Here is a 27,384-nt window from a genome sequence, read left to right as displayed (position 1 = left end):
GACCGGATCCGGTTTTTCCGAACGCCAAGACGGTACTGAACCGGCCCTTCTTACCTACATCTCTACATTTTATAATCCTAGAAATCGCTCAACCGACTCCAGTTTGACAACATTTGTCTGGCTACTGATTTGTCGCTCAAAATGACCACAGCTAAGACTGACTCAATTCTGATCGTAGGCGCCGGTGTTTTCGGTCTTTCGACCGCTCTTGAACTTAACAAGCGCGGATATACAGATATTACTGTTGTCGATCGATTTGTACCACCATCAGCAGATGGAAGCAGCGTTGACATATCGCGCATTATTCGCGCCGACTATGCGGACCCAATCTATTCCCAAATGGCTCGAGAGGCATACAATGGATGGACCACTGAGTACAAAGATCAATACTTCGAATCAGGATTCGCTTTGTTCTCGGAAACGCCTAAGAACGCATACATGGAGAAATCCAAAGCTGTGATTCGGGCGGCAGGTGGCAAATTAGACGATCTTGATGACGCCATGGAAATCCGCAAACTCTACCCTAGCGTTCAAGCCAATTTTTCCGGCATGAACGGATATCACAATCCGAAAGGTGGCTGGGCCGATGCCGGAGGGAGCATCCAAAAGCTTGCTTCCAAGTGTACCGTGGCGGGTGTTTCTATCATTGCCGGGCCTCGCGGTACTGTTGTTTCGCTCCGCCGGGAGGGCTCCCGCGTTGTTGGTGTCAACCTTGTCGGAGGGCAGGTATTGCTTGCTTCACAGGTGATCTTAAGCACCGGAGCGTGGACTAACCGTCTATTAAACATGGGCCATGCGGCGTCTTCATCTGGTCAGCCTGTCGGCTTCATCCAGTTGACCGAGGAGGAGGCTCTCGAGATGAGAAAAATCCCGGTCATGATCAACATGAGCTCCGGCGTCTTCTCATTCCCGCCAACACCGGACACACATGTTCTCAAGCTAGCACGCCATGGTTATGGGTATGCAACCGAAATCACTGTCAATGTGGACGGTGTTCAGAAGTCGCTCTCATCGCCGAAGTTCGAAAGTAGCAATGCTGCCACTGGATATTTGCCTGATGACGCGGATGAATCGCTGCGACAAGGCTTGCGTCAGTTCTTCCCCAAGCTGGGGGATCGTCCTTGGATGAACCGTCGACTGTGTTGGTACACGGATACCCCCAATGGTGATTTCATTATCGACCACCACCCAACCATCCCGGGACTGTTCATGGCTACTGGTGGTGCAGGACAGTAAGTTTTGATCTACATTGCCACTTTGCACACTGTGGCTTTATACTAACTAACTTCGGTTTAGTGGATTCAAATTCCTCCCTATCTTGGGCCAATATATCGTGGACTGCTTTGAGAACAGAGCACCCGAAGCTTTACGTCAAAAGTGGAGGATGACCACGCCCCAGGGTGACTCAAAGGGATCCATGGCAGGCGATGGGAGCAGAGGAGGCCCCCCACTGAGGAAATTGAGCCCGCTTGAACAAGCCAAGCTGTAAATACTAAATGCCATGCTGCAACAATTGTATATATGATGATCGAATGTATTTATCACTCACTATTTCACATGCAATGTCATCTGCTTCGTGCCTGAAAAAAATCCCCAATATACAATACGCCTCATCCGATGTGAGAGACAGACCGCCTAGACTCTAGCCACTGTTCCTGACGCACTTGATGCGCTTTCCCGGCCCTAACTACACAAAAGCTTCGGCCAGGTAAGCTTACAAGGTAGCCCTGAAATTAGTCTCTTGGGGCCAAGGCCCAATTTAGTATGTCTCATAACCCTGTATGTGGGTAATATAATAAAGAAATTCATTCGAGTGAAATGGGGATCGATTTTAAGTCCACCTTAAAATTTCAACGGTCATTCACTTCTGGGGGGAAAGAAAAGCTTTGTACAAAAAAGGAGAACCTAGGAATTAAATTTATTCATCAAATTATGCCCCGCATTCGTTCGTTAAACCTGAGGACTAAGTAGAACCAAGTCCTTTTCATCCTCACTTGCAGCCCTCGTATTGGTAGCAGTTCCCATAGCAAAGCTACCATCCTTGCACACAGGCCATTCATCCTGTCGCAGCCAATACTTCTCGTGTGAAGGCGCACCTTTGAACACCCCCTTCAAATCCAACGGGTCGGCAAAAGTCTCCCACTGAGAGCGGCGGTCAATCCAGCCGGGACCCATTCGCTCCGTGCGACCATCAGGACACAGATAGCGTAGCTTCTGGCGAGGTAAATGCCGACCAGGATGCATCATATTAAGCCACCAAGTAAACAGAAGGATCGGACCCAGCTCAAATGCATATAGATACCATTCCTTGCTGAGAATAGACCCGCAGTTCTCCCGGCAGCCGAGATTACCAAACATTTCAAATGCCTCGACCGCACGGAAGATACATCGCAGCAAGACAAGAGTCGATGTCCCGTACAGTGTGAAGCATATCATACGGACATTTGGCGAGAGCATCCGATCTCGAGAGCAGCGGGCGTGGACCGTTGCAACGACCCCAATCACGACGCATTCAACCACTGCTTGCAGAATAAGTCCCGCAGCGATGAGAGTCCCGCCGGCCCTGTACTTGTCCAGGTCAGAACCGGCTGATGCATTCTTGGCAGCTCCTGCGACTGTAATTGCTTCCACGGCTGCACCGACATAGACGAAGAAGATGAGGACACGGTTGGGGTTTAGGACCGCGTGCATGGGTAGGTAGTTCATGAGGCGCCCGACGAGGTTATACGCGGCGGCTGAGTAAACTGGTGGGCCGACATAGATGAAGACTGTTGATGCGATATAGAGGTTTAAGTTTGCTGGATGGTAACTCGATATGCAGCGGAGAATCCAGCCCGCGGTGAATAGGGCTCCACCCCAGCAGATGAAGAAGGTGACGCGCCAGAATCGATAGCGGCTGAAGGCGTTAGAACAAACTTGGTGTTTTCTCAAAATGCCAAATGCTTACTAGTTTTGGTAAATATGCAGAAATAAAGACGCGCCGACCAAGGCGGCAAAGACAGCTGGTAGTATATGACTTGGATTATACAAGTAGAGGTTTACCTCCACATCCGATTTATTTGAGGGCATGATGGAACTCCAATGAATTGTGAATTGGATACGGGAATTCTGGGTGATTGCATGTTTAAATACCCCCTCACCGGCGTGCTGATCTACAGACCATGAAGCGCCAGATAGGGCTATATCGGGTTAGATGCTGTGTTGAATTCAGCCCCATTGATGTTCCACTTGTGGACTCGACGGGATACACTTCGTAAACTGGCCAATCAACGACGCCCAACTCAGCCTTGGGGAGCGGTACATTTAATCCAAAGCGGTTAGACTGCACAGCCAAATAACCTCAACCTGGTTGTTTGGGGCTTTTTCTTTTTTTTTGTCCTTATCCTTTCTGAGTCCGAGATATTATGATTTCATAGCCTTCTACGGTGTACTCCTTACTAGATAGAAACATTCCTGAAGACCTGCAGTGTCCGTTTTAAGATCCACCCTCCGCTCCCCCCCCCCCACTCAGGTCTTCCCCACGCCATGCCAGGTGTCCCAACAGGTCGGGCCTGTGACGCATGCCGCAAGCAAAAGAAAAAGGTACGTGTGGTAAAATCGTGGCACACAGTGGTATTCTTAATAAGATTAAAGTGCGATGAAAAACAACCTGCATGTGGACGATGTCTTCGTCTAAAAGTGAGCTGTGTGGGGTCTGGTCAGCAGCGATTCAAGTTCAAACAACAACAATTTCCCCCCAAATCAAACCAAAGCAACCAAATGACTCTCGTTCCAATATCGAAATCGAGATCAACCGAAGAAGAAAAAAATTATTTTGAAATACCCCGGGCATGTCCTGGCAATAGCATGACAACGTTGATGGATTCGTTTGTCGGCGCCATAAAACGATCCACGGACCTCCGATACAATCTGTGGTGGTCTTTTGGCATCTTCCTGGAAGATGTACCCCGACGACTCGGCAGTAATGAAGCACTCGACCGTGCAGTTGATGCGGTTACCACTGCCCACGCTGGCTTCTGCACCCGTCAACCAGTTTCGACCGAGGCACTAGCCAAGTATTCATATGCACTCAAAACCCTGAGAGTATATCTAGATGACCCGCTCCAGGCGAGTGCTTCCAGTACACTATGTGCTGTGATGATACTTTTAGTCTGCCAAACATTCATCGGAAATAACGGCCAAGTGATGTCAGGACATGCGCAAGGGGCTGCCAGCATTCTACATGCGCGAAAGAACTTCGGGCCACGGGACGACTTTGAGCGTAAATTATTCCTCTCTTTACGGGGAAGCGTGGTAAATCACCCACAATTCCTACTACGTTCCAGGCCCAAGCTGATCACACCCCCAAGTTATTCGAGGGTTTATACAATGATGCTATCGACCTGACCCCCGAGGAGTGGGATGCTTTGGTCAAGAATGACTTTGATCACGACCAACCCGAAGGCCAGATTTTGCGATGTCTAGCACGAGCTCCGGTCCTAATTAAACGCGGCAAACAAGCTATACGCGACGGCGAAGACTTAACACCGTTGACAATGGAAGTCCGACCAATATACGAAAAATGCAAATTGCTCCTGAGCGAGTTGAAAGCCCGAACAGTCGACTCTGAAACATCGGAGCTAAGTACTATGCCAGAAACGTTCATGGCCCGGATATTACGAGCACATTATCTCCGCACCCATGGAATTGGTATCGCAGTCACAATATATTTCAATGGCATCCTTCAGGCACTAGATCCCAGTGATTACGCCTGCTTGATAGAATCGAGATCTCTTGTTGAAGATACTCTCATACATGCCCAGAAGTCCAATGTGTACAGACCCGTTGGAGCAGGATACGTTATAATGTGTCTGGCAGCAGCATGGGCCGTTACTGCAGACCCCCAACTGCGGTCAATGGTGGAAGTTGCATTTATTGACTATCACGGTGACTTTGTGAACCAGAATTGTGTGAATATACCCCGGGAGCTAGAACGGGCGAGTGAGAACTCTTGTTGTGGCATTAGGCTGCATAGGGGTACTTTAAGCACCAACCCCTCACCAGAGTAGATAGTCAGTAGACCATTAGCAATCTACTCTCTTCTTCATAACTCTCAGGTCCCTACATTCTGTAGATTCTACATCAATAACTTATGGCTCGGAGTGACTGCTCAGATCAATGCAATCTTTAGCCTCTGAGAATATAGAGCAGTGCAATATGCCCCAATGTAGATTTTTCACGTTAATTCTGTAGTTACTGATATTAGGAAACATTACGAAGAGAAAGTAATGAATACAGTAGAGCACTAGTTCAAGTGCAATGGCATAGCCGCAATCCACTCCCGAATATCACGAACAATGCGGGAATATCGGGTCCATCCCCCGGTTCAACCATCGGATACACCATTGCCCAAAATATCGGATCATGGGTCCGACTCCGATATAGGTGGAAGCCATATAAAGGATGTAGGCTGCCTACCTTTACGTAGGTACTATTTCTCCATATCAATATCTACTTTTACATCAAGATGTTCAAATTTAGCCGTGTTATTCCTCGAGCCCGTTCATGCAGCTACCAATCATGGTGCTGCGGCAACAGAATTGGGTCTTTGGCTCAAGGAAAATCATACTCATCGTCTTCAAAGATTACCACACACTTCGGTGGTAAAGGCTGCGCTCCTCGTGAGTATTCTACCGCCCAACAATATATATATACATATACACATTACGAAACTAATGTACAAGAATAGCCCGATCCGGTGTTCCTTACGTACGTATACCAAAGAAACTTTAAACCCTTTCCTCTTGGCTTATAAACAATCCAGTCCCCTGCTGCTAAAGGCAATGGGTTTGTCTTCGTATCAGGCCAAGTAGCTGCCGACGGCAATGGCAAATATCTTCCGGTCGAGGCCTCCGTCACCGAGAAGACACACAAGATGATCCAGAATGTCAAGAGTATCCTAGAATCTTCCGGGTCTTCCCTAGACCAAGTGATCAAGGCTAATGTAAGTCAATTGTACTAGGGATATATAATTATACCAATATCACTTGACAGGAATGCATGTTGACGGAGCCAGATTATCTTCGTTCACTTGGATCGCGACTATGAGGAGTTCAATGAGGTTTACAAGCAGTATTTCCCTCATAATCCGGCTAGGACAAGTGTTGAAGTTAGTGGACTACCCAAGCCCGCTGATTTGGAGATCGAAGTAATTGCGTTAGCGAATTAAGCTCTCAAGCAAGGAATTATATGCTGGAGGATAGAACCCTCCAACAATTCACAGTGTTCGGAACATAGATAAGGAATACTAGAGAAATATACATTCATCCTTTATCTCCAGTTTATAACTGAACTTTATCTAAAGGCCTCTATTTCATTCTAAGTAGATTGTAAGCCTCGTCAAATTCTTTGTCAAGGCTTAGACAGTCAATAGAGACGAATAAAAATGGAGACAAACACAGTTAAGACAACGTAAAACATGAGACTCATGGTCTCAAGCCCTGGGTATTAGCCTGGGTATTAGACAGCTAGAGTCTTATATAGTTGCAAAGGGTAATAAAAGGTGTAGTTCGGTCATATAGGGCCAAGACACAATACTACGACTCGTAGCACATCTCTCTTAGATTCAAATCTTATAGTCTATCTGTTTATTGCTCTATTCTATAGAAACAATGAAAGCAAGATGATTTGTAGGTGCTAATTCAACCCCAAGGTCAATTGAAAGTGAATATAAAGTGAAAGACGCCTGACAAACAAGACTGGCTATCGGAGCAATCCTCGATTGCTATTGTTAGTGTTGCTTGCCTTCATCTGATCTTCTCACTTTCAATTGTCAGTGAGCTATCAATCAGATCTCAACTTCTCATATACCTGCCCATGTCTCATCTTTCTTTCACTCCGTTTCTTGCTCACTTGCTCTTTTCATCTTTGTGACAACCTCTCCCTCTTCTCCCAACTATCACATCCCCAGCAAACATGTCTCTCCTTCACCTACCTACCGAGCTCGTTCTTATGATTGAGAGCGACCTAGATTCCCTAAAAGACCTCAATTCCTTGACTCGCACGAGCCCGCGATTTGCCCTCATGTTCGACGACAAGCTGTACAAGAACCGTACAGCACATCAACACGCTTACATTATCCTATGGGCAGCCAAGCGAGGCCTCCATGGTACAATTTACAAGTGCCTGAATGCCGGTGCTAAGATCACACGCCGAGATAGATTCAGGTCTCATTTGGCCGATCGCGATGCCCCCGAGGTTTTGAACGTCATCCCACGACACCCAAAATCACACCCTTTGACCGCAGCAGCCGAAATCCGCTCGCTGTCTTGCACCCATCTTCTCCTTGACCAAGGCGTCAATCCCAACTTGATCGACGAGCACTATGAAACTCCGATGAGACAGGCCGCAGGAAATGGCCACGTCCACATTGTTGAGCTGTTGCTTTCCCACGACGAGGCCATATTCACCGGTGCATTCAAGCTACGACGACCTCTGAAAATTGCTGCAGCTCGCGGTCATTTACCCGTACTCAAAGCTCTCATCTCTTTCCTCGAGCGTAAGGATCGGAACCTCACCGTCAAAGACGCTGCGCAGATCATCCTGTACGAGGGACTCTGGCACCGCAAAAAGAATGTCGTCACATATGCACTCGAAGAGGGCGCGGATGTGAATGACGAAAATTCAGAGTTCGTGTTGCGGTTTGCTCCTGATTTGCGTCCAGATGAACTCCCCGAGAGACCTCGACCCAAGCTACTTCAAGGACACAAGATTGGAGTGAACATTCGAGGGATTATCACCAATGGTTGGTCACACCACACACCAAATACACTCCACGCTGCCCTCCTCGGTGGTGACGGGGATCTAGTTCAGTTGATCCTTGACTATGGTTTTGAAATGGCTCGGGTTAAGCCCATCCTGCAAGACGCAATTGTTCAGGAAAATACCGAAATCATCTCTCAATTGACAAACCTGGGGGTCACGCTCACCTCTGAAATGTTTCAGAGGTCTCTTGATGGTATCCATCCGGATTTGAGGGATTTCCTGAAGACTCGCATAGGCAAAATCATGGAAGAACTAGGACTCGAGACTTGACCCGTCTGGTACATTTGTTCTATAGTATACCGAGACAACAAAATATTTGATCAATTACATATTTGTCTTGCATTTTTGTGGGGTTTTTAGTCGTTATTTTTCAATCTTCCATTTAGAATGTACTTGATTTTCGCTTGCTTTTAACAGTCAATCCGGAGACCAAGATCCACAACTTCGATCTTTTCGGCCATTGTGTGTGTTCCGAGTAATTGTAAAGATGCCTTTCGTGAACACGCTAGTTGGGAGCTCAGGGAGGCTCCAGGGTTCTGCATTGTGGATATTATTCTTTAGGATGACGAGCTATCGATCTTAGCTGTCAACAAGTATAGTGGATGATTTTCACAGTCACTTAAATTAGTTGACTTAAGAGTTCATCTAACAGCTTAGTTCTTGAAAATTTATAAATTAATGTTTGCCTACAGCTGTTTGATCCCGGATTGTCTGGATGCCTGGACACCTGATCGCGATGCTCCGTCCACTGATTACAATAACACTGATTCAATCTTTTCATTTTGTCCTCTTTCTAGTCTCCCTTAACCCTCACCATCTCCCATTCCCGATACCTCTCTACCACACACTCCCTCAATCCTTAGAGAGCCCCGGCAAGAACTCTTCTTGGGTGATGACTTGACATCATGGCACTCCACCATCTTCGTAGAAACACATCGGAGACAGAGGAGCACATGAATCTTGTCAAACGTGACATTGATGCTTCCAATGATGCTTCCAAAGCGTTGAGAAGCGAAAACCCCCGCTTTAATGAGGAGCTCATCACGGCACCTCTATTTTCTCTCTCTGCTTGTGAGACTCTGGACACCGACCGTTTGAATATTGAGCAACCTCTCAACGGAGAGCAAACGTTCCCGCAATATGGACTTCTTGGTATGCGTAATCGACCTTCCAGCAACACACTGACACAAGACGATCTTGTATACGCCAACGTGTCAGCGCCATGGTCTGCCTTCATCTGTGGCAGTCAAGGAAGTGGCAAGAGTCACACCTTGTCCTGTCTGTTGGAGAATGCACTGATCGCATCCTCCCCTGCTGGGACCCTGTCGTCGCCTCTGGCTGGACTTGTCATTCACTATGATAAGTTCACGGCCTTTTCCAGCACGCAGCTGTGCGAGGCAGCCTATCTTCATTCCTCAGGCATCCCTGTTCGAGTTTTGGTATCGCCAACAAATTACCTTGCCATGAAAAAGGCATACGAAGGACTGGCAGGTGGTTCGAAAATGTTGAAGGTTCAGCCACTCTACCTGCCCCAGAAGGATCTAAACATTGGCATGATGAAGACCCTGATGGGCATCGGCAGCAGGGCTGAGCAGCCTCTCTACATTGAGGTACGTCAATGCACATGTCATTCATGCTATCAATGTACTAATAAACTACTCACATAGGTCGTTATGAAGATTCTTCGCGACATGGCCATAGCCAACCAAGGCAAATCCGACTTCAACTACAGCGCCTTCAAACTTCTTCTCCAGCGCGAACAATTCGTTAAAGGCCAACTTATGCCCCTTAATATGCGCTTGGAGGTTCTGGAGTCGTTTTTCGAGCCTGGATCTGTGCCTGGTGCAAGTCCCGATACCTCAAAGCAACATGTTGCTGATGATATCTGGAAGTTTCCTCCCGGCAGTTTGACAATCATTGATTTGAGTTGCCCGTTCGTTGGCCAAGAAGATGCTTGCGCTCTTTTTAATATCTCAGTTTCTTTGTTTTTGAAGAACCGCCACGATACGGGTCGCATCGTTGCTCTAGATGAGGCCCATAAGGTTCGAGGACCATTTCTAATTTCTTTAGTCATCCATGCTCTTCCACGCTGACACTTGATTTAATTAAGTTTATGACTTCCACTTCACCTGAAGCGGCCGATCTGACAGAGACATTGCTATCTGTCGTCCGCCAGCAGCGACATCTAGCCGCCCGAGTGTTGATCGCGACACAGGAACCAACACTTGCACCAGCACTGCTTGAACTTTGCAATGTGACCATCATCCATCGCTTCTCATCGCCAGCTTGGTTCAAGGCAATTCAGTCACACATCGCGGGAGCTGGGATTGAGAAGAACCCCGACACCAAAGCCTCGTCGGCCATATTTCACAAAATTGTTCGCCTGCCAACTGGAGAGGCTTTGGTATTTTGTCCAACAGCCCTGTTGGACATCGCGAAGCACAACGACCAGGAGAATGAGGAGTTCTCGAGTGCTCCCTCTTCCAGTTGGTCGGATATTCCAGATGGCCGGTCCTCCGCAGACAGCGCTCCGATTGCGACAACCGACTCGAACTCCCAAGATGAACCTACTTTGAATCGCGTGATTCAACTCGGAACGTCTTACGCCCACATTCGAGTGCGGAATAGGATCACCGTTGACGGAGGTCGCAGCATGCTTCAGCGTTAAGTTGCCTCCGGGGTCAAAGTGAAAACACAATGTGCATTTACCATGCATGAAAATTCCCCGCTATGCGTTGAACGATCTAACAAGTGGATTTCTTCGTGTTACCTAAAAGTGACAGGTGATCAATACGGTGCTGGAAATTGTCTTAATCTCTAGTGTATGCAGGCTTGTTTATGCCTCTAGTCACTGTAAAATAGAAATCCTGATGATTCCCAGTCCATCCGTAAGGCGAATGACGTACCATAGCTATACTCAATTTTCTATTTAGATTTCCTTACACTTCCACGTCATATATGATGTTTCGTAGACTGCTGACGACGACTGTCAATTCCAGAACATCCAAACAGAGACTATTAACATCAATAGGTTAGACAAGATGCACTGCGAAGCCAAACCCAGCTTGGCCTGATAGTGGAAGTGTCGGAGAGCACAAACAGATGCTCGAGACCGAACGGGGACCTTTTGTTATGACAGTCAAGACAATAATCTGCCCCGACAAGTAACCTGGATACTATTTGGACTATTTCAATCTCTCCCAGGAATTGTCCAATGAGTGCTGTTCCGATCTTGTGTTCTTGCGTCGTGCAACCCCTTATGTACTCCAAAACCCCTCGTAGGCAATCATTTGGAAATCTCAGAGCCTCTCTGAAGGCAAGATTTCCTTTAGACTAGTAGATTTAAAATGAATGAAAAGGTAATTGTTTACCATCCCCATCTCATCTTCGTGTGTGGACCAGGAGCTGGGTTGGAATTATGAAACACCTCTTCCCTTGGCTTTGTCCTACTTGCGCTCATAACGACCAAGTGTACACAGAATCCTATACTTCTGGTGTGCTTAGACCTTCGGGATGATTGTCCCACATTTAGTAAGCTGTCGAGTGTAATAGGAGTCAATAATCATGAATAATCTTTTGGTATGTGTTTCGGTATAGCTATGCGAATATATATAGTTCGACATAAGCTTGATTAGCATAAGATATTTGGTATACATGCAACCTTCAGGTTGTCTTCATAGCTACAGGATCGCTCAATTCATCCCCAGCAATAAGATACCCTAATGGAGCTAATCATCTCATGAATCCCTGGCAATCGGCATCGAATCCAAACGGGCCGCAGCAGTCACCCTAGGGTCCCGTGCCCTAGCCAATGATCATGGTTGCGCTGAGTACATGAACAGAAAATGTATTATAAAATGCTTTTCATTGCAATACGGACAGGAAGTATGACGCGCGGCCAGTCAAAATTAAAGACGTTGTACACTGTGGATCGAATCGACGAAAGATTTCTATCTGGGCTGGAAATCAAGTTGCAAGCTACAGAATCAACAGTCCCTCCTCTAGATCACCTTGACTGCAACACAGTAGTAGATTAAGTCACGGGGACAAGAGAACTTGGTCCTCGCCAAACTATTTTGTACTCCGACACAGACCTGGGAGCACGGGTCGTGATGGATCAAGGCACCACGGCAAATCAGCCCAGAAATAAAGATTACCATTGGAATTTGAGAAGATCCTGTGTGAGAGATACAGCCTCCTGTGACTGTCATAGAGACTATAAAGTATGATGTTCCCATCTTATGTCGCCCTTGGCTTTGATTCCCTCCAACCTCAGAAATATTATATTGTGGCTCGAACTTCCAAGATTGACAACTGTTCCTCGAGTTATTTCACTTGATATTAGCTATCACAGAGACCAATCAGAATGCGGGTTAACATTCTCTCTTTGGTGGCTCTGGCTACTACGGTTGCAGGTATGGAAATCTGCCTATGGGCAATATAAATCAATCTAACTGTTAAATCAGGTCTCACTGTCACCTCCCCACGGATTGGTGAGAAGATTGATCCAGATCTGCCCCTTACGATCAAGTGGCAGGTTGTCACGTAAGCTGCTAGTTGTCCGACACACTCACCAACTCATCTGCTAACAAAAACGCAATATCAATAGAACTGACCCGGAGACCTTCAGCATCGAACTGGTCAATCAGAATGTCTACCCTCCGACAACAACCATTGTGGCAGATGACATAGACTCTTCCAAGGGCTCCTACACCGTCAAAGCAAAGACATTCACAGACATAGACAATGGGTAGGTCCAATTTGAATACATTGCCTTCGAGATACTGACCTAATAATCAACGTAGAAAGGGATACCAGATCAACTTCCTCTCTCCGGAAAGTGGCATTCTAGCCCAGTCTCAGCAATTCCGAGTCACTGAGCCGGGTGAAATTGCTAGCAGTGCTAGTGCTAGTAGCTCTGGTAAGGAAACCAGTACTGCGCTTGAAACTTCGTCCTTGATTTCCGCCGCGTCGACAAGTGATATCACTTCGGCTCTATCTTCCTCGACTGCTTCCTCCTACCTGTCTTCGACTGCTACTCACTCCTCCACCAGCCAGTCTACCCCTACCTCGTATTATTCTACTGCTTCATCTTCTACTTCTACCCCTACAACGTCTTCTTTTATAAACTCTTCTGCAAGTGCGTCTACCTATTCCATTCTATCTTCTTCTACTCCCACTCCTGAGATATCCTCTTATCTCCGTTCAACGTCCTCATCTTCGATATTCACAACTTCTTACACTTCTACCTTGATACTTACCGCTCCCTCTTCTTCTTCAGTCTCTTCTATATCCACACTTGCAACTTCCTCCTCAATCTCATCTACATCTACATCTTCACCTTCTTCTTTCATTACAACTTCATCCTCGACTATATACTCCTCTGCTACCCCGACTACTCCTACTTCCATTACCAAGTCTTCCACACATCTCCCCACCTCGACGCTCCTCACATCAAGCACTCTTTCTTCTACCACATCCCATTCTACCCACCTCTCCACTACTACCCCTGGTTAGTAAAAGACGGAAAGCGCGGCTTCCGAGATACCATTTTGCTCTTCACCCACTACATGAAAGAGACAGACACTGACTCTATCTATAGTCTCGACCTCAGTCTCAACTGTTTCTTCGACTAGCCTGTCCACCGCAACCCATTCGAGCAGTACTTCCACCGCCACTCGCAAGACGACTTCGACCACCACCTCCACTGCTACCGAGTCGGCTAGTACCACCTCTAACGCTGCTACCGTCCTCATGCCCCCTGCTGGCAGTCTGCTTCTGGGTCTGTTCGCTTTGGTCCTTTAAATTACCGGTATCGGTCATTCGTGATCCAGCTCTATGCAATTGGCCGGCTGGACATCCGGGAACTTAGATATATGAATTGGAGATAATTTTGGTTATCTGTGGTAGTTCTTTTGGGCAAAGTCTACTATCTGTTGAAGGAATTGTGGAAGTGGGGTTACTTTCCCAGTGATGATTTATTTGCTTGATGATGTTGAGTTGATGTTGATGTTAATGATTTGGTCTATGGACGTATGATTATGCCCCTTACATTAATGAGAAATGCGATAATGCTATGCATGTTTTGTACTTTTGGGGAATTATACTGTTAAACGAGTCTTCAGTTAGCTGTTGCCCTACTCATATTAAATTATGTTGCCAAATAGAGGAGTGAAAGAGAAAAATGGTGTGACTTAAGAAGTTCAGTTCGTCAGTAGGCAAAAGTCCTCGAGCGCGGTCTTTTTGGTTGGGGTTGCCGTCTACTGGCTTTTAAAAGACCATAGATAATATTCCTTACGCATAATGAATATGTATAGATATGTAAAGGTAATATAGACATGAGAAGATATCATAGTTGTTCGAAGAAAAAGAGCCACGCTAAAAAAACCCCCCGAACCCCCGATTGGTAACCACCAGGGCTTCCAAGATTGTTGAATCGACTTCGATTACATGATACAGTTAGTACGGAGTAACGAGTCATCCTGTAGTAGGAAAGTGGATTGTAAACCGCGAATGCAGAATCATGATTTCACGACGCTGTCGCTGGGTCGATCCCAAGTGCGGATATGGCCTGTGTGGGTATGTTAGAATTGCTTGACCCCGAATAACAAACAGTGTCATTAAACACACCTTCAAGAGAGGAAGTCATAATGCAATCTTTCTGGAAGCCAAGCCAGCATGTAGGATCTTCGCCGACAATTTTGGACTATAGTTCGGTTAGTCTTTTGGGGCTTGCGATTTAGGCGCCAATCAATGCTTACCATGATCGGAGGCAAAAGAGCAGTTCGAGACCGTGGCTCGACTGGGTGACTCGTCTGATCGATATCTTCGTTGAACTTATCGGTTTGATTAGAGTCCGAACGCACACGGTTGTCGCCGCTGTCTGCACGGTGGCGACTGGCAGTTTGAGAGTTTGGCACTACTATGCTGGATCGATTCCGGGTTGAGGCTTGGTGTGCCCGGGGGCGATGGAGCATTCCCACGCTGAAATCCCATAAGAGGAGGCGGCAGTCGTCGCCGACACTGCCGAACCGGTATGTCTTCTGGTCACAACGCCAAGGGTCGAAAGCTACCGACGAAACCCAGGAATTGTGTCCTTGGCATCTGGCAACGACCTTCCGCTCGGGGAAAGACCAAATCGTCAGTAAATCATCCTGGCCTCCGGTTACGATGTATTTGCCATCCGGCGACCAGCAGACACAGATCAGGCCGCCATAGTAGCTGCGGAATATATCCAGTACCCTAGAAGGCGTTAGCTGGGAATCGTTCGCTTCTCTTAAAATAGGGCAAACGTACTCCTCTTTCAAGTAATCCATGAGCCGCAGCGACCCATCTTCGAGAACCACAGCCAGATGCCTTTGATCCGGCGAAAAGGAGAAGCTTGAGATCTTCTGATTTGCCATTTTCCAAGATGAGACCGGGTTGGTCTTCTGGTTCTTGGAGTTCACAGACTTGAGGATGTCCAATGGTAACCGTCCAACCTCTTGCTCAGAATGGCCGTTCACCTCGGGGGTGAAAAGAGCATCCTCCTTCTCCTTGTCGTACACCACCAACACACCGTTGGCATGGGATGCTATGAACAGGTTCTCAGACCCAGGAAGCCATTTTATATGGGTGACGGGGGAGTTGTTGATCACTCCATTCTTGTTGATCCGAGCATACTTCTGCGACATGGGCTCATACCAGATAATGTCGCCCGCAGAAGATCCCATCACAATGTCCAAATGTGACGATGTCTTGGTGAGTTCGTTGACGTCGTGACAGAGCATGTGGGCCTTGGTGAACAGAACTTTGGTAAGATGCTCCTCTTTCGTAGGCGAACTCAGGTCAAGCCATTGGAATGCTCGGTTGATATTCGCAAAGGCAAACACCCCGCTCGCATCACGGTCACCCAATCGCTTGGCAGATGTCTCATGGGTGATGACTCGCGAAACGAAGGAAGAACTGCTCTTGATAATGTTGTTCTTGGGCTTCCTTCGCTTCGATGCGTCCTTCGCTGCCACCGGTGGTGCCGCAAGCGCGGGGTTTCCATCTCCGAACTGAGGAGCTGTAACACCTGACTTCAAGAAAGTCGGAGGCTTCTTTCGAGGGTCGAGTGTAACAAGAGACAGCTTTACGCCAGTTGTAGGAGGTGTGGGTAGTGTTGCGAGAGGGTTCGGATTAATGATAGGAGCTTCAGATGGGTGGGGAGGCGGTGTTGCGAGGAGTAGATCATCCTGGAGGATGTACGTTCCTGCCGGAATATAAAATGTCAGCTCTCTGTGAGATTCTAAATAAATTGAGATATTTTGGGCCACCAGCGATCGCTAAGCATACATACCCTCGCCAACTTGCAATGGACACCCACCCTCCGGGTGGGTAATCGTATTGTTTGTTTCCACGACAGGGACCGCCATACCATTTGCGGCCCCCGCCGCATATGCGACAGGGATGGTATAGCGCGGAGGGGGAGGGGGAAGGACGCTGCCGCTGGTGTAAGCAAGTGAAGTGATTATCCGGTAATTGAGAGTTGATGCAATTGTCTCAAATTATGTCGGTTGGAGTGAATACACGAGGCAAGGCAAGTGGGAAAGTAAAGAAAGAGCGTGCTTACAACATGATTAGACGTCACTCGCACAAGCGCAATTTGGATTTGGGCTGAGATATGGTGTGACCACCAGCGCAACCTTGGATCAGATAAGGTAAACGCGCAAACTTTGCCAGGTCACTTTATTCAACGTTTCCTTTTCCAGAGTTTTATATCGATATGTGCAAGCTCTAATGTGTTCGGAATGAGTGATGGACAAGTTGCAGATATATGGCTGCAAGGGGGGGACGGCGAGTCAACTTTGCGCAATAAGACCGTGAATCGCGGATATATATATGTGTACTCGATAAGATGTGTATAATGATATCAGGGTGCAAGGTTCGGAGGTTGGAGATGTCGAAAGTACAAGTTGAGGCGCGAGAGAGGGGAGGATCAGCAAGGGAAATGATGTCCGGGGTAACGTTCGAGCGGAGAAGAAACCGTGTGCCTGGCGGGGACCGGCTTAACTCCGGCATAGCCGGCTATGTCTCTAAATATCATGATTGATTAAGAGGAAGATATCTTGATCTTTTTACACTTATTTGCACATTAAACTATGGGGTATGGTATAGAATAGAACATGAATGAAGACCTTAATTACCGCTCCCAACTCGTCGCCAGATCATCACCGCCGCGGCGCCCGCACAAACCACCGCTCCAAGGGCAATTCCCCATGACATCCATTTGCCTTCCACATCCTCTTCACTACGCGGGAAAGCTGTGCTGGGCTCCATGGCAGCCTCGGCAATATGGACAAACACCTCCTGGATAGAACTCCACGTAACACTCACATGGAGCGGTGGACTGGGCATGTTCAGCAGAGCTGTGTATTCATGAGGCTGGTGCTCGGCTCGCTGCGTCGTCCGATCCAGGTCGGCCTTGAGGGCAACGAATACACTGGGGAGTTCCTCCAGATGTGGATATTTTGCCAACAAAGCAGGAATGTAGGAAAATGAGTCTGGGTCCGAGGAGTCATACGTATACGCAATTACGTCGCACTGATCCAGCAGCTTGGACTGGTTCTCCAGCAAAGCAGGTTCCAGCTCACCTAGTTCATCCAAAATAAGGTAGCACTGTTTGCCGCCCGGAAGTTCCACCGTGTTCACTGCAGTACGAGGTTGGATGGTAGGGTGGTAGGTCGTGCTGAATCCGCGGGAAAGAAGTGCATCGAGCAGGGCCGATTTCCCGGATCCAGGGGCCCCCAACACATGGCATTGGACAACATTTCGTCCCACACGGCCTGGGCGGCGACGTTTTCTTCGTGGCCGTGTGACTTTCAATGCCGCGGTGATAGATTGGTCGCTTTGGTCGGAGGGCTCAAAGCCCAGATATGCCAAGTATTCGAGCGTAGTTTTGGGAGAGAGGAAGGTAGTCATGCTCCACTGAGCAAGCCAGCCTTGGAGTGTTACATGTCCTGCCTCATTGCGGACTGTGGAGGATGGGAACGAGCCGTCGGCCCACGATGGGGGCAAGCCTGGGGTAGGGGCAAACAAGGACGCAAGTTCAGCCTCATTCAAGCCCCCGTCATTATCCTTGTCGGATAGAAGAAAGAGGTTGACAAAGAATCGATAGCCTTCAGGTGACAATTCGGCAGAAGCGAACGGCGGTACTTCAAACTTCGGGTGTAAGAATTTCTCCTGCAGTGAGAGATTATCCGTGTACTGGAACGCTCGCAAGATGATCCAGACTGTTTCATGTCGCCCTTTCTCCGAGTATAATTTGTTCAGGTGAATAAACCCTTGGCAGTCAATTCCCGAATCAGTAACCGAGTCCGGATGGGCTTTTTGAATGGTTTCCTTGATGTGATTGAGATCCGCGTCGTTCAATGGTTTGGAAAAGCACCGGATCTGGAAATCCTTGAGCTCTTTGTCGGATAGATATCCATCGCGATCTTTGTCACAGAGATAGAATATCCTTTGTAAAGCTGCTACTGCAGCGGGCTTCAAAGCTGCCTCCTTGGAATCGAACAGCGGCGCGATCGGGTGCGTGACAGCCTTTTGGCAGACGAAGAAAGCTTCGTTGACATTACGATGCTCCCGAGCACTCGTACGTATACAGGAGTCAATTTCCTTGAACTCTGCCATCAAAGGAAGCATCTCCTCCTCAACCACTCGCGTCTCACTATGACCCGTCGCCAGGTCGGACTTATTGGCACACAGGACTACCGGAACATTGACACCCAACGAGCGGAAGTATGGCAGCCAGAACAGAGCTACCCGCTCATAGCTGTAGTGATCGGAATATACAAGGAGAATCACGTTACACTTCCGTATCTCTCGCGCGAGATTGTTCCGTTCCTGGGGAAGAGCCGAGGTGTCGACGACGGTCGTGGTTGTAACATTTTCGGGGGTCCCAAGGGTGGGAGGGATGGTAATTTGGGGGAGGACTGGTTGGATTTTGTTCGTAACAAACACACCTTTGACGAGCGAGGTGATGAGACTGGACTTGCCAGTGCCCTCGTCGCCGCAAACGCAGATGCGAACTGGATGAATTGACCTGTCAGCAATGTTGCTGGAAGTGAGATATGTAACATACCTGATGCCATTTTCGCGTCTAGCGAGTCAGGAAATGATCATAGCCCAACCATGACCTTGCAAGAAGTGTATGGGGGTGGATAAGTTCCAAGGATCCGAGGTTGATTCCGGATGAGACAATCGCGATACGATAACACCTGGTCTTGGCGCCCTGGGCATCTACACGTTCTACACATTCTACATGCTATACAATGACTGTACAATTCCTCTACACATCGGGGAATTGTTGCTTTGGCTATAACCTTTTCGATTCGACCTTCCTTTTATTTAATACCTAATAAAAAAAATTCCCCAATTTGCCAAGCAACGCTCGTCTTGCTCGTCCACTAACCCCCGAGCCAAGAGACTCCATAATTGTCGAAATACATAGGATATCAAGTGCTAGTAATCACTGAGGGTATTGGATCTCCAATTGACTATCTATTTCCTTGAAAATATCTCTAACATTGTACTATACCCTACGTAGGTAGGTAGTGTTCACCCAATCTCATTCTGCATCTTGAGCCTCCCACGAACTGGCGTCCCGCTTTAGCCGTCATCAGCTGGGCTCAGGGCCCACACTCACTGACTAACCGTTACCCTCGAGACATCAACAGCTCCTCATTCTCTCCCATTTCTCACACCCTCGACTTTGCGTTCGTTCTACCTCAATAGTCACCAGCCAAGATGGGTTTCGGGATCAACAATCCGCTGCCGGCGTCTATGAGCAGTAAGTTTCATCAATACCCAAAGCCCACTTCCCCGCAGTCGTGTGCGGCACACCCGGCTGACAACGGATTCTCTCTTAACAGGCGAATGCAAAAAGGCTGCAAAGATCTTGACATCCTTCGTTGACCCTAGGCAATCATTCGGTCCCGACAAAGTCATTCCCCCAGAGGTTTTGGCCAATGCAAAGGTAAGATACATACTTAATATATGCTCCGGTTGGGAACCTCCATGACTGACTGACGTTTTCCTTCAGGGTCTTGCGGTTCTCACGGTTTTGAAGGCCGGCTTCCTAGGCTCCGGTCGATTTGGCTCCGGTATCGTTGTCGCTCGTCTTGCTGATGGGTCCTGGTCGGCTCCATCAGCTATTGCAACTGCAGGTGCCGGAATTGGAGGACAGATTGGGTTTGAGTTGACCGACTTTGTCTTCATTCTCAACGATGCCGCTGCTGTTCGCACATTCTCGCAAGTGGGAACACTGACGCTGGGTGGTAATGTATCACTCGCTGCTGGACCGATTGGCCGAAATGCCGAGGCCGCTGGCGCAGCCAGTACTAAGGGCGTTGCGGCCGTCTTTTCCTACTCAAAAACCAAGGGTCTTTTCGCCGGTGTCAGTCTCGAAGGTAGTATGCTGGTGGAACGCAAGGACGCGAACGAGAAATTGTACCGCAGTCGTGTCTCCGCGAACCAACTTCTCACAGGCACCGTTCGCCCCCCGCCGGCTGCCGATGCTCTGATGCGCGTGCTGAGCTCCCGTGCGTTCCAAGGAAATGCGCGGGCCTATGGTGACTCCATGTACAATGATATTCCTGTCTATGACGACAGCCATGACGATGTGGTCTGGGAGGGACGCAGGGGCGATGCCTACGGTCAAGGTAGCCAGCGAGGTCGATCCAACACCGAAAATGATTACGACTACCGCGATAAGCCGCGCCGTGCGAACACTTGGGCTGATGATGTTTATGATCGGCCTGCCTCGGGGCTTGGTCGTTCCACGACGACCCGAGCCCCTGCCGGCGATTCATATGATGGCTATGGGCGCAACCGGAGCAACACTGCGCCATTCGAGGAGGAATATGTCTATTCTGATCGCAGACCTACCCGTCCAACTGCCCCTAAGCCAGTCTTCCAACAAAAGACTGGGGCAGCCCAATTGCGATCAGACCAGGCCGTTGCCCTTTTTACATTCGACGCGGATCAGGAAGGCGATCTTGGATTCAAGAAGGGTGAAATTATTACCATACTGAAGCGGACGGAGAAGGCGGAAGACTGGTGGACTGGTCGCATTGGTGATCGCGTGGGCATCTTCCCCAGGTAAGAACTTTGTTTCCTTCCGGTTACTTGAATTGACGGCTAATTCATTCGCAGCAACTATGTTGAGGCATCTTAGGTTGATCCGCGTCCAATTCTGGTCCATGTAGCATGCACTGTGATGAACTCTTGATGCACATTTCTCTGGGACTTGATGAACATACGTCCCTCTTAACTCTTTGCCCTACATATATCCTGGCGTGTACGGATTCGTCCAACTTTTTTCCCCCATCCTTTTATTCACGTTAAATTCGGTGCCATTTACAATCTTCAGCGTGGAGTTTTTCGTTCACATGCTTATTTTTTTTTTTTCCTTTCTTTCGGGGCGGAGCTCGGGCATACTATCGTCTTGGATCCTTTTGGTTTTATGCAGAGCATTTCCTATCTGATTGTGATTTCCCAGGGTTTCTCCAGAGTTTCTCCAGTTTATTCCATCCATGTCTCATAAGTCTCTTCTTAGTCTCTTAAGTTGAATACACATATGTTCATTTACATTTTGAGTTGATACGGTAATAATCCGATGTACTCAGGTCTCTCACTGATTGAAATCCTTTGCATTCTGGGCTGGACTTTCTCGTGTCATTGACTTGTGCGAACACTTGCATGGCATATCCAGCTATTGTGTTCGGTTCCCGGGGAAGATTGGATAAAGTCACACGGCATAATCTCAAGTCCGACCCCATCTACGCCATATAGTGTTATTATGGACTAAAAGGATTCCAAGCGACTTTACAATGGCAAATTTGCATTTGTTATTTGCCTTTAACCTTTCCCATTTCAATCCAAACCTTTCAGCCTTTGTCAAAGCCGAATGTACCGAGGTGAACTTTTCAGCTCTCGAGGTACATGGATGTGGTGTCACGAATCGAGGAAATATATTGCAAGTCAGCTCTAAAAGGTAGGTAGTACTTACTTGGAGTCCGATGTTGGAATCCGAACCAAAAGGATGTCTCACCAAATCAACAAGTAAGTGGGGAGAAAGGAAAAGAAAAGAATAAGAGAGAACGTGTAGATCAACCGATCGTCCATCTTCCCCCCGTTTTTAAATGTAAGTGGAGCCAATGGAGTGGTCAATGAATCAAGATCTAAAGTCCAAAAGACCTAGAAGACCCTAAATTTAAGAAAAGAAAAAAAAAAGGAATGTACAACATACTACAACATAGATACACTTTGTAGAAAACACTTTAATATAATGTAAATTCATTGGAATGAGTTTATAGTCAGGTGCTGCGGAGGTTATGTACTCTCTCACCTCCCTCATCTGCTCTCCGCCCGCTAAACTCCATTCTTCTCGTCTCTTCCTTTCTTCTCCCAAAACTTCACTCATATGACGCTCATTTGGACTCGGTAGTATCCGAATGTCTAGCACGCTGCTAGCTCTTTGTCTCCATTCCTCTTTCCCCGCTTCGATGACCCGTTCCTCCTCGCTATCCAACGTGGTTGACACTGCCCCCTCCTCTTAAGCTTCCATTCGGGCTTCGTCTTTGACGTCTTTTGGTTCCTGTACAACTGGCTTCCCATGCAGGTGCGTCGGTCTACCCGGTTCCTGTTCCTTGGTTCACGTGGACGTGACTTTTCTTTTGTCGAGAACCAACCCCCCTCCCCCTCCCCCTTCAACCTCGAACCCCTCAGGCACCACCACATTCTTATGGAATTGGACCCCTTCCCATGGAATTTGAGAATAGGAACTCGACTTCAAACTGTCACATTGTTGATTCTAATCATATTTCGTACGCGTTCAGGCTTCCACGAGTGCCCACGAGGCAGGCGGGCATGCGACGCGGAGAGGTCACGCCGCCCATCTATCGATTAGTGATCCAAGCCACCATGTGACAGAAGCTATCGGACACATGTACAACGACGATTACGATCGTAATGATCCGAGACGTCTGAGTTATATAACAACGCCCCTCGGCGAGTCAATAACAATCATTCCCCACGCCGCCGATGGATCCGAGTCCTCTCTTTCTCCGTCCTCGCCACTGCATCAATCTTCATCAGATGTGCAAACGATACAGACAAATGGAAACCCACGACCGCCGCTGGTTGCACATCGGTCCTTTGAGGTGGGAAGTGATCCGGGGAATGCCGATGGTGCTCGATTGCCCTCGGACACTGCAACGTCCTCTTTTCCTCTCAACGATATCGACTACGAATCGAACCCTGCAGCCGTTGCTCAGGAACTGACAAATCTCGCTGCGATTCGGCGCATGTCGATGGATGTGGCCGCCGCCGGTGACCCTGACCTCCCAGGCTTCGCACAACCCCCTTCGCCCTCAGCCGACGAAAATGACGCCTCCCGGTTATTCTGGGTTCCTGCGCGACTGCACCCCGAACTGGCTCCGAAAGAATTCAAGTCTTTTCTCGATACCAAGGCCGACCATATCAAGCGCAGATCCGGCGACTATTCGACTCCAGGTTCCGAACGCCAAGGGTCGGGAGGTGGTCTCAATCGCAAACGCTCTATGTTGTCGAGACAAATCGACAATTCGTCGGGTTATACAGATGGTGCGGATCGGTTGGAACGTCAACGCTCTCAATCAAGTAGGCGAGATGCCATGTTGAGCCCCAACTTGCAACAGTTGGAAACCTTGGTGGATGATTCGAACCCGCTGAACAAAGAATCACTCATGCGTGGCATGCAGAATATCGACCTCGCAGGAAACGAGGACATGCCGATCCTCCCACCCGCACCTCCGGGAAACAGCCTACGACGGTCAACCCGGACACAATATAAGAAAGCTGGAAGTTTGAAAAATGGCGAAAAGTTGCCCTACCCTAAACGAGTTGGACGGGGGGCATCTGAATCTGCAGGGAGTGATACAAGAACTGCGGTCGTTCCATCTCAAGATCCCACAATCCCGGGACTCGCCGGTGTCTCCACTGAACCTTCTCTCAAAACGACGCGAGCGGCTCGAGCCCCCTCTGCGTCATCGCATGGCTCGGCTTATTCCCCAAGTTCACCCGTGAGTTCGACATTCGATTCAATTGTCGATCAGCCTGAGGCCGAGCAGGAAGGCTTGTCCACCTCTGCTGGGCGACCGGACGCTGCTCTGGATCGATTCGATTCAGGAGATACGACCAATGAACGGAAGTGGCATTCTCGTATCAGCTCGAATGGCCGATCGACCGTGAACGTAGCCCCAGGCGAGCAGAAGATACCTGCAATAATTGAAACACCTCCCGCCACTGAATCAAGCCGCATACCAAGTCCGCCTTCACCAAGTAGGCGGTCACCGGATCGTGCTGTGGCATCTAAACCGTCACCGAAACCCACGTCTTCGCATGATCCGGCACCGAAACGTCCCAAGAATACTCGCCAAACTCCCCACGAACCCGCATCTTCACTCAATGACTTTGCCAGTAACCCTCAGATGATACCTGGGAACAGTACCCGCACCGACAGTCTTTCATTCATCCCTACTATCTCAGAAGAACGCAAACCTGAAGAACGGAAACACGAGAGCAAGAAATCAAAAGAGAAGAAGGACTCTGATGGTAGCCGCAAGTCTAGTTGGCACTGGTTGCTGGGCAGCGAAGAAAAAGACAAGAAGAAGGACAAGGACAACGACTCGAAGAAAACTAAATCAAAGATTGTCGACAAAACTCATGACAACACACGTCTAGACGTTTTACAGTCATCTATAGAGAGCACTCCGCGGAGACGCGAAAGCCTTGTTTTGGACCGCCTTGATCCGAAGCTCGAAGAAGAACGACGCAAAGACGGCGTGAGGAGGGCATCGGGAGACTCAAAGAAAGAAAAGGATGGCATTTTCTCTTCTATTTTTGGTGGTGGACGGAAGAAGCACAGCAGTGAAGGTCACCACCGAAAGCATTCGTCACGAAACCTTTCTCCTGAACCCCCAATACGAGTACTTCGCGCCGATGTCGATTATGCGTGGTCTCGCTTCTCGATTTTGGAGGAGCGAGCTATTTACCGGATGGCGCATATCAAGCTTGCGAATCCCCGGCGAGCTCTGTACTCTCAAGTATTGCTGAGCAACTTCATGTATTCATACCTAGCCAAGGTACAACAGATGCACCCGCAGATGGCAGTTGCTTCGTCTGGATCATCCCAGAGATCATCAAAATCACGAGATCAGCCAGATCAATATCAGCAATATCAGCGATATCAACAGGTAAACGAAGATTCTTCTTATCCTGGGGGTGAGCAAGATCACTAACAGACTCACAGTCTCAGGAGCAACAACACTACGGAGAAAGTGCCTATGACGAATCTTCCATGTATGACTATGATGACGATCCGCATGATCGCTACGGTAGCCATTCGAGAAGCGACAAGCAGGGCTATGAAAATGGTCAGGCTTACGGCCCAGGCCACCAACAGCAGGGACACTCGTCCTTTGGCGACGACGTTCAACTCGATGACGACGATGACGATGATATGTGGTGAATCTGAGGCTGGCATCCTCACTCGTTTCATTTCTATTTATCCTCCTACACTTCCGCTTTCTCGTTTTTAGCAGCGCACGGAAATACCCATGCTTTTTGTCAGTTCAGGACGTTCCTAGAACCTGTACACTCAAGCCGCGTCCTCCCATTTTCATGCATTACCCATATCCTTTCAATTGTTTCTTCATAATTCCCCGTGTACCAATTCTCAAAGGGCACTCGTATTATTACGCACACATTGGCATCTAGCACCAGGGAAGGTGAAATGCAGCTTTGGCAGGGTGTTTCCTGTTTGTTTGATTCCTGCGTCTTTTTTTTTTTTTTTTTTTTTTTTGGCTCGGTATCATCTGGCACTATAGAGTGCAGTGTATTCAGCCCAACGCGTGGGTCGGTTGTTGTGTTTGGGCAAAAGCCCTGATTTATCTCTTCGCATAGCGTCTGGGGTTTTCTTTTCCTCTTCTCCCCCTACCTGGTACACCGCGATCCTATTCCTTGTCTGTATTTCATTGTTTTTTCCAATGCTTAACATTCCCACCCAAATGAATCAACGAATGAATCACGGACTCGCTGATGTCTTGTATCAACTCCTCATCTTTTTGAACTTCAAAGCCTTTTTCAAACATAATCTTGGTTCATACATGGACCTATGTATGTATACTATCAAGATTACTTTGACATCTGGGTTTATATTTACAGCACCACTGTTAGGGTTCACTGGTACATATAACGTTGGGAACCAACTCGGTCAGCTGTTGCTATGGGTATAAATGGAATACTACACATATGATTGACTGCATATGTATTCATAGCGAAAGCCGTCAAAATCAGTCGTCATTATACCGGCCCTCTAACCCGCTTCTAATGGGAAGTCGTGCACCTATCTATTGATGCATCACTGACTCCTACAACCTCTGGAGGTCCAAATCCTCCTAGCGGTGGACGTGGCCCTATATCTCATGAACTAGCTGGGCTTGAAAAACAAGAAAGGAGAGAAGTGCAGGCAAGAAGATTACATATATTCATCTAACTCAGAGGATCCTTCGTGACAAAATTTGCACCCGAAGATCCTCATTCTTATAGGAGTAAAGTACCTTGCTTTTAATCATTATGCCTATTTAATCTCTTAAACCCAATGCAAACTCTCTTATTTGCCACTTTCTATACTTTGTATATATTTCGAACATACATTCATCATGGAAGCGGCTCTCGAACGGCAGGGACATACTACATTTATTAGCATTGACCCACAAAAACGAAAGACTCTACTAACAGGCAAAATCCGTGCTTTGCTCAAGTCCCACACTCCACTGGTGGCGTAAACATCTTTCTCAAGAATGGCGCGGACTTCTTCAGCATCATTGGCCGAGTACACGATTACACTACCCTTAAACAGGGCATCTTTGCCCTCCTTGGGATGTTTCTCAAAAATGGCACCTCCATCGACGAGCTTTCCAGCGGCCACTAATGGCTTGACTCCCTCGTAGTGGATTCTAGTTAATGTTAGCTATGCTCGACGCAACCTAGCTATCCAGAGAATGCTATGATAAACTAACCCTTTCACTTGTTTTCTAATGGCTAGGACATTTGGATTGTCGGGAAGGATGCAAAGGAATTCTTTTCTTCGTGCGGTTTCCATAGATCTTACCGCGGTAGTCGAAAAACTTGGCGAAAACCCAGAAAAGCAAGCTGAAAATGCAGTTGTCTTTGTTCGAAGACAACGGTATGAGAACATTATGAATAGTCTTTTGATGCTTGGGATATAGGCAAATGATTAGTGGTAGAAGTTATCTTGGTTGGCATCGTTGACCAAAGATATAGTTACATCTCAAAAGTCGGATGGATGCACCGAACTAATTGGAGGATTGGAGTCGGGACTAGAATCCGACGTTCGCTATGAGCCCCCGAGAAGGCTTTCTGAGACCTATGAATACTATATCGCTATATCATATTCGTTTATTAGCCTACTGATTCAATGGCTTTCTCTACATATTACTCGTCACTTTTCATAAGCAATGTATCCCATCTGGTGATTATGTTGATGTTTCTTGACTG

The 27,384-nt window shown here is 47.9% G+C and overlaps 12 protein-coding genes across 12 annotated transcripts; 8 read left to right on the top strand and 4 right to left on the bottom strand.

Annotated features, from left to right (window-relative positions):
- Positions 1-141: 141 nt before the first annotated feature.
- N7537_006823 (NAD(P)/FAD-dependent oxidoreductase) lies at positions 142-1,489 on the top strand (the record flags this gene model as incomplete). Its single annotated transcript, XM_056897880.1, has 2 exons — positions 142-1,232; positions 1,297-1,489. 2 exons carry the CDS (start codon positions 142-144, stop codon positions 1,487-1,489), a joined length of 1,284 nt encoding a protein of 427 aa, XP_056753665.1.
- Positions 1,490-1,950: 461 nt separating this feature from the next.
- Positions 1,951-3,069, bottom strand: N7537_006822 (uncharacterized protein; the record flags this gene model as incomplete). The annotated part of the gene is made up of 2 exons (XM_056897879.1): positions 1,951-2,896; positions 2,948-3,069. 2 exons carry the CDS (start codon positions 3,067-3,069, stop codon positions 1,951-1,953), a joined length of 1,068 nt encoding a protein of 355 aa, XP_056753664.1.
- A 456-nt stretch (positions 3,070-3,525) lies between these two features.
- On the top strand, positions 3,526-5,048 carry N7537_006821 (Zn(II)2Cys6 transcription factor domain-containing protein; the record flags this gene model as incomplete). The annotated part of the gene is made up of 2 exons (XM_056897878.1): positions 3,526-4,293; positions 4,350-5,048. The coding sequence occupies 2 exons, from the start codon at positions 3,526-3,528 to the stop codon at positions 5,046-5,048; spliced, it is 1,467 nt and encodes a 488-aa protein (XP_056753663.1).
- Positions 5,049-5,506: 458 nt separating this feature from the next.
- N7537_006820 (uncharacterized protein) lies at positions 5,507-6,208 on the top strand (the record flags this gene model as incomplete). Its single annotated transcript, XM_056897877.1, has 4 exons — positions 5,507-5,660; positions 5,729-5,748; positions 5,804-5,983; positions 6,056-6,208. The coding sequence occupies 4 exons, from the start codon at positions 5,507-5,509 to the stop codon at positions 6,206-6,208; spliced, it is 507 nt and encodes a 168-aa protein (XP_056753662.1).
- A 746-nt stretch (positions 6,209-6,954) lies between these two features.
- On the top strand, positions 6,955-8,073 carry N7537_006819 (ankyrin repeat domain-containing protein; the record flags this gene model as incomplete). Its single annotated transcript, XM_056897876.1, has 1 exon — positions 6,955-8,073. One exon carries the CDS (start codon positions 6,955-6,957, stop codon positions 8,071-8,073), a length of 1,119 nt encoding a protein of 372 aa, XP_056753661.1.
- Positions 8,074-8,708: 635 nt separating this feature from the next.
- On the top strand, positions 8,709-10,471 carry N7537_006818 (uncharacterized protein; the record flags this gene model as incomplete). The annotated part of the gene is made up of 3 exons (XM_056897875.1): positions 8,709-9,413; positions 9,471-9,845; positions 9,914-10,471. 3 exons carry the CDS (start codon positions 8,709-8,711, stop codon positions 10,469-10,471), a joined length of 1,638 nt encoding a protein of 545 aa, XP_056753660.1.
- A 1,698-nt stretch (positions 10,472-12,169) lies between these two features.
- N7537_006817 (GPI anchored serine-threonine rich family protein) lies at positions 12,170-13,608 on the top strand (the record flags this gene model as incomplete). The annotated part of the gene is made up of 5 exons (XM_056897874.1): positions 12,170-12,218; positions 12,270-12,348; positions 12,413-12,553; positions 12,609-12,943; positions 13,406-13,608. The coding sequence occupies 5 exons, from the start codon at positions 12,170-12,172 to the stop codon at positions 13,606-13,608; spliced, it is 807 nt and encodes a 268-aa protein (XP_056753659.1).
- Positions 13,609-14,324: 716 nt separating this feature from the next.
- On the bottom strand, positions 14,325-16,401 carry N7537_006816 (WD40 repeat domain-containing protein; the record flags this gene model as incomplete). Its single annotated transcript, XM_056897873.1, has 6 exons — positions 14,325-14,374; positions 14,434-14,509; positions 14,565-15,045; positions 15,100-16,036; positions 16,124-16,266; positions 16,397-16,401. The coding sequence occupies 6 exons, from the start codon at positions 16,399-16,401 to the stop codon at positions 14,325-14,327; spliced, it is 1,692 nt and encodes a 563-aa protein (XP_056753658.1).
- A 561-nt stretch (positions 16,402-16,962) lies between these two features.
- gem1 (ERMES complex Ca(2+)-binding regulatory GTPase GEM1) lies at positions 16,963-18,959 on the bottom strand (the record flags this gene model as incomplete). The annotated part of the gene is made up of 2 exons (XM_056897872.1): positions 18,905-18,959; positions 16,963-18,851 (listed from the first exon to the last, which is right to left on the bottom strand). Exons 1-2 carry the CDS (start codon positions 18,912-18,914, stop codon positions 16,963-16,965), a joined length of 1,899 nt encoding a protein of 632 aa, XP_056753657.1. The 5' UTR covers positions 18,915-18,959.
- A 610-nt stretch (positions 18,960-19,569) lies between these two features.
- Positions 19,570-20,998, top strand: N7537_006814 (SYLF and SH3 domain-containing protein; the record flags this gene model as incomplete). Its single annotated transcript, XM_056897871.1, has 4 exons — positions 19,570-19,612; positions 19,695-19,798; positions 19,865-20,922; positions 20,977-20,998. 4 exons carry the CDS (start codon positions 19,570-19,572, stop codon positions 20,996-20,998), a joined length of 1,227 nt encoding a protein of 408 aa, XP_056753656.1.
- A 1,771-nt stretch (positions 20,999-22,769) lies between these two features.
- N7537_006813 (putative telomere silencing protein Zds1) lies at positions 22,770-25,333 on the top strand (the record flags this gene model as incomplete). The annotated part of the gene is made up of 2 exons (XM_056897870.1): positions 22,770-25,058; positions 25,115-25,333. The coding sequence occupies 2 exons, from the start codon at positions 22,770-22,772 to the stop codon at positions 25,331-25,333; spliced, it is 2,508 nt and encodes an 835-aa protein (XP_056753655.1).
- A 1,190-nt stretch (positions 25,334-26,523) lies between these two features.
- N7537_006812 (YciI family protein) lies at positions 26,524-26,968 on the bottom strand (the record flags this gene model as incomplete). The annotated part of the gene is made up of 3 exons (XM_056897869.1): positions 26,524-26,556; positions 26,603-26,822; positions 26,886-26,968. The coding sequence occupies 3 exons, from the start codon at positions 26,966-26,968 to the stop codon at positions 26,524-26,526; spliced, it is 336 nt and encodes a 111-aa protein (XP_056753654.1).
- Positions 26,969-27,384: the final 416 nt, after the last annotated feature.

The sequence above is a fragment of the Penicillium hordei genome, assembly GCF_028827395.1.
Source record: "Penicillium hordei strain IBT 12815 chromosome Unknown utg000003l_segment0_segment0, whole genome shotgun sequence".
NCBI lineage: Eukaryota > Fungi > Ascomycota > Eurotiomycetes > Eurotiales > Aspergillaceae > Penicillium > Penicillium hordei.
Note: the sequence above shows the minus strand (reverse complement) of the source record. Positions and strands in the feature narration are given on the sequence as shown.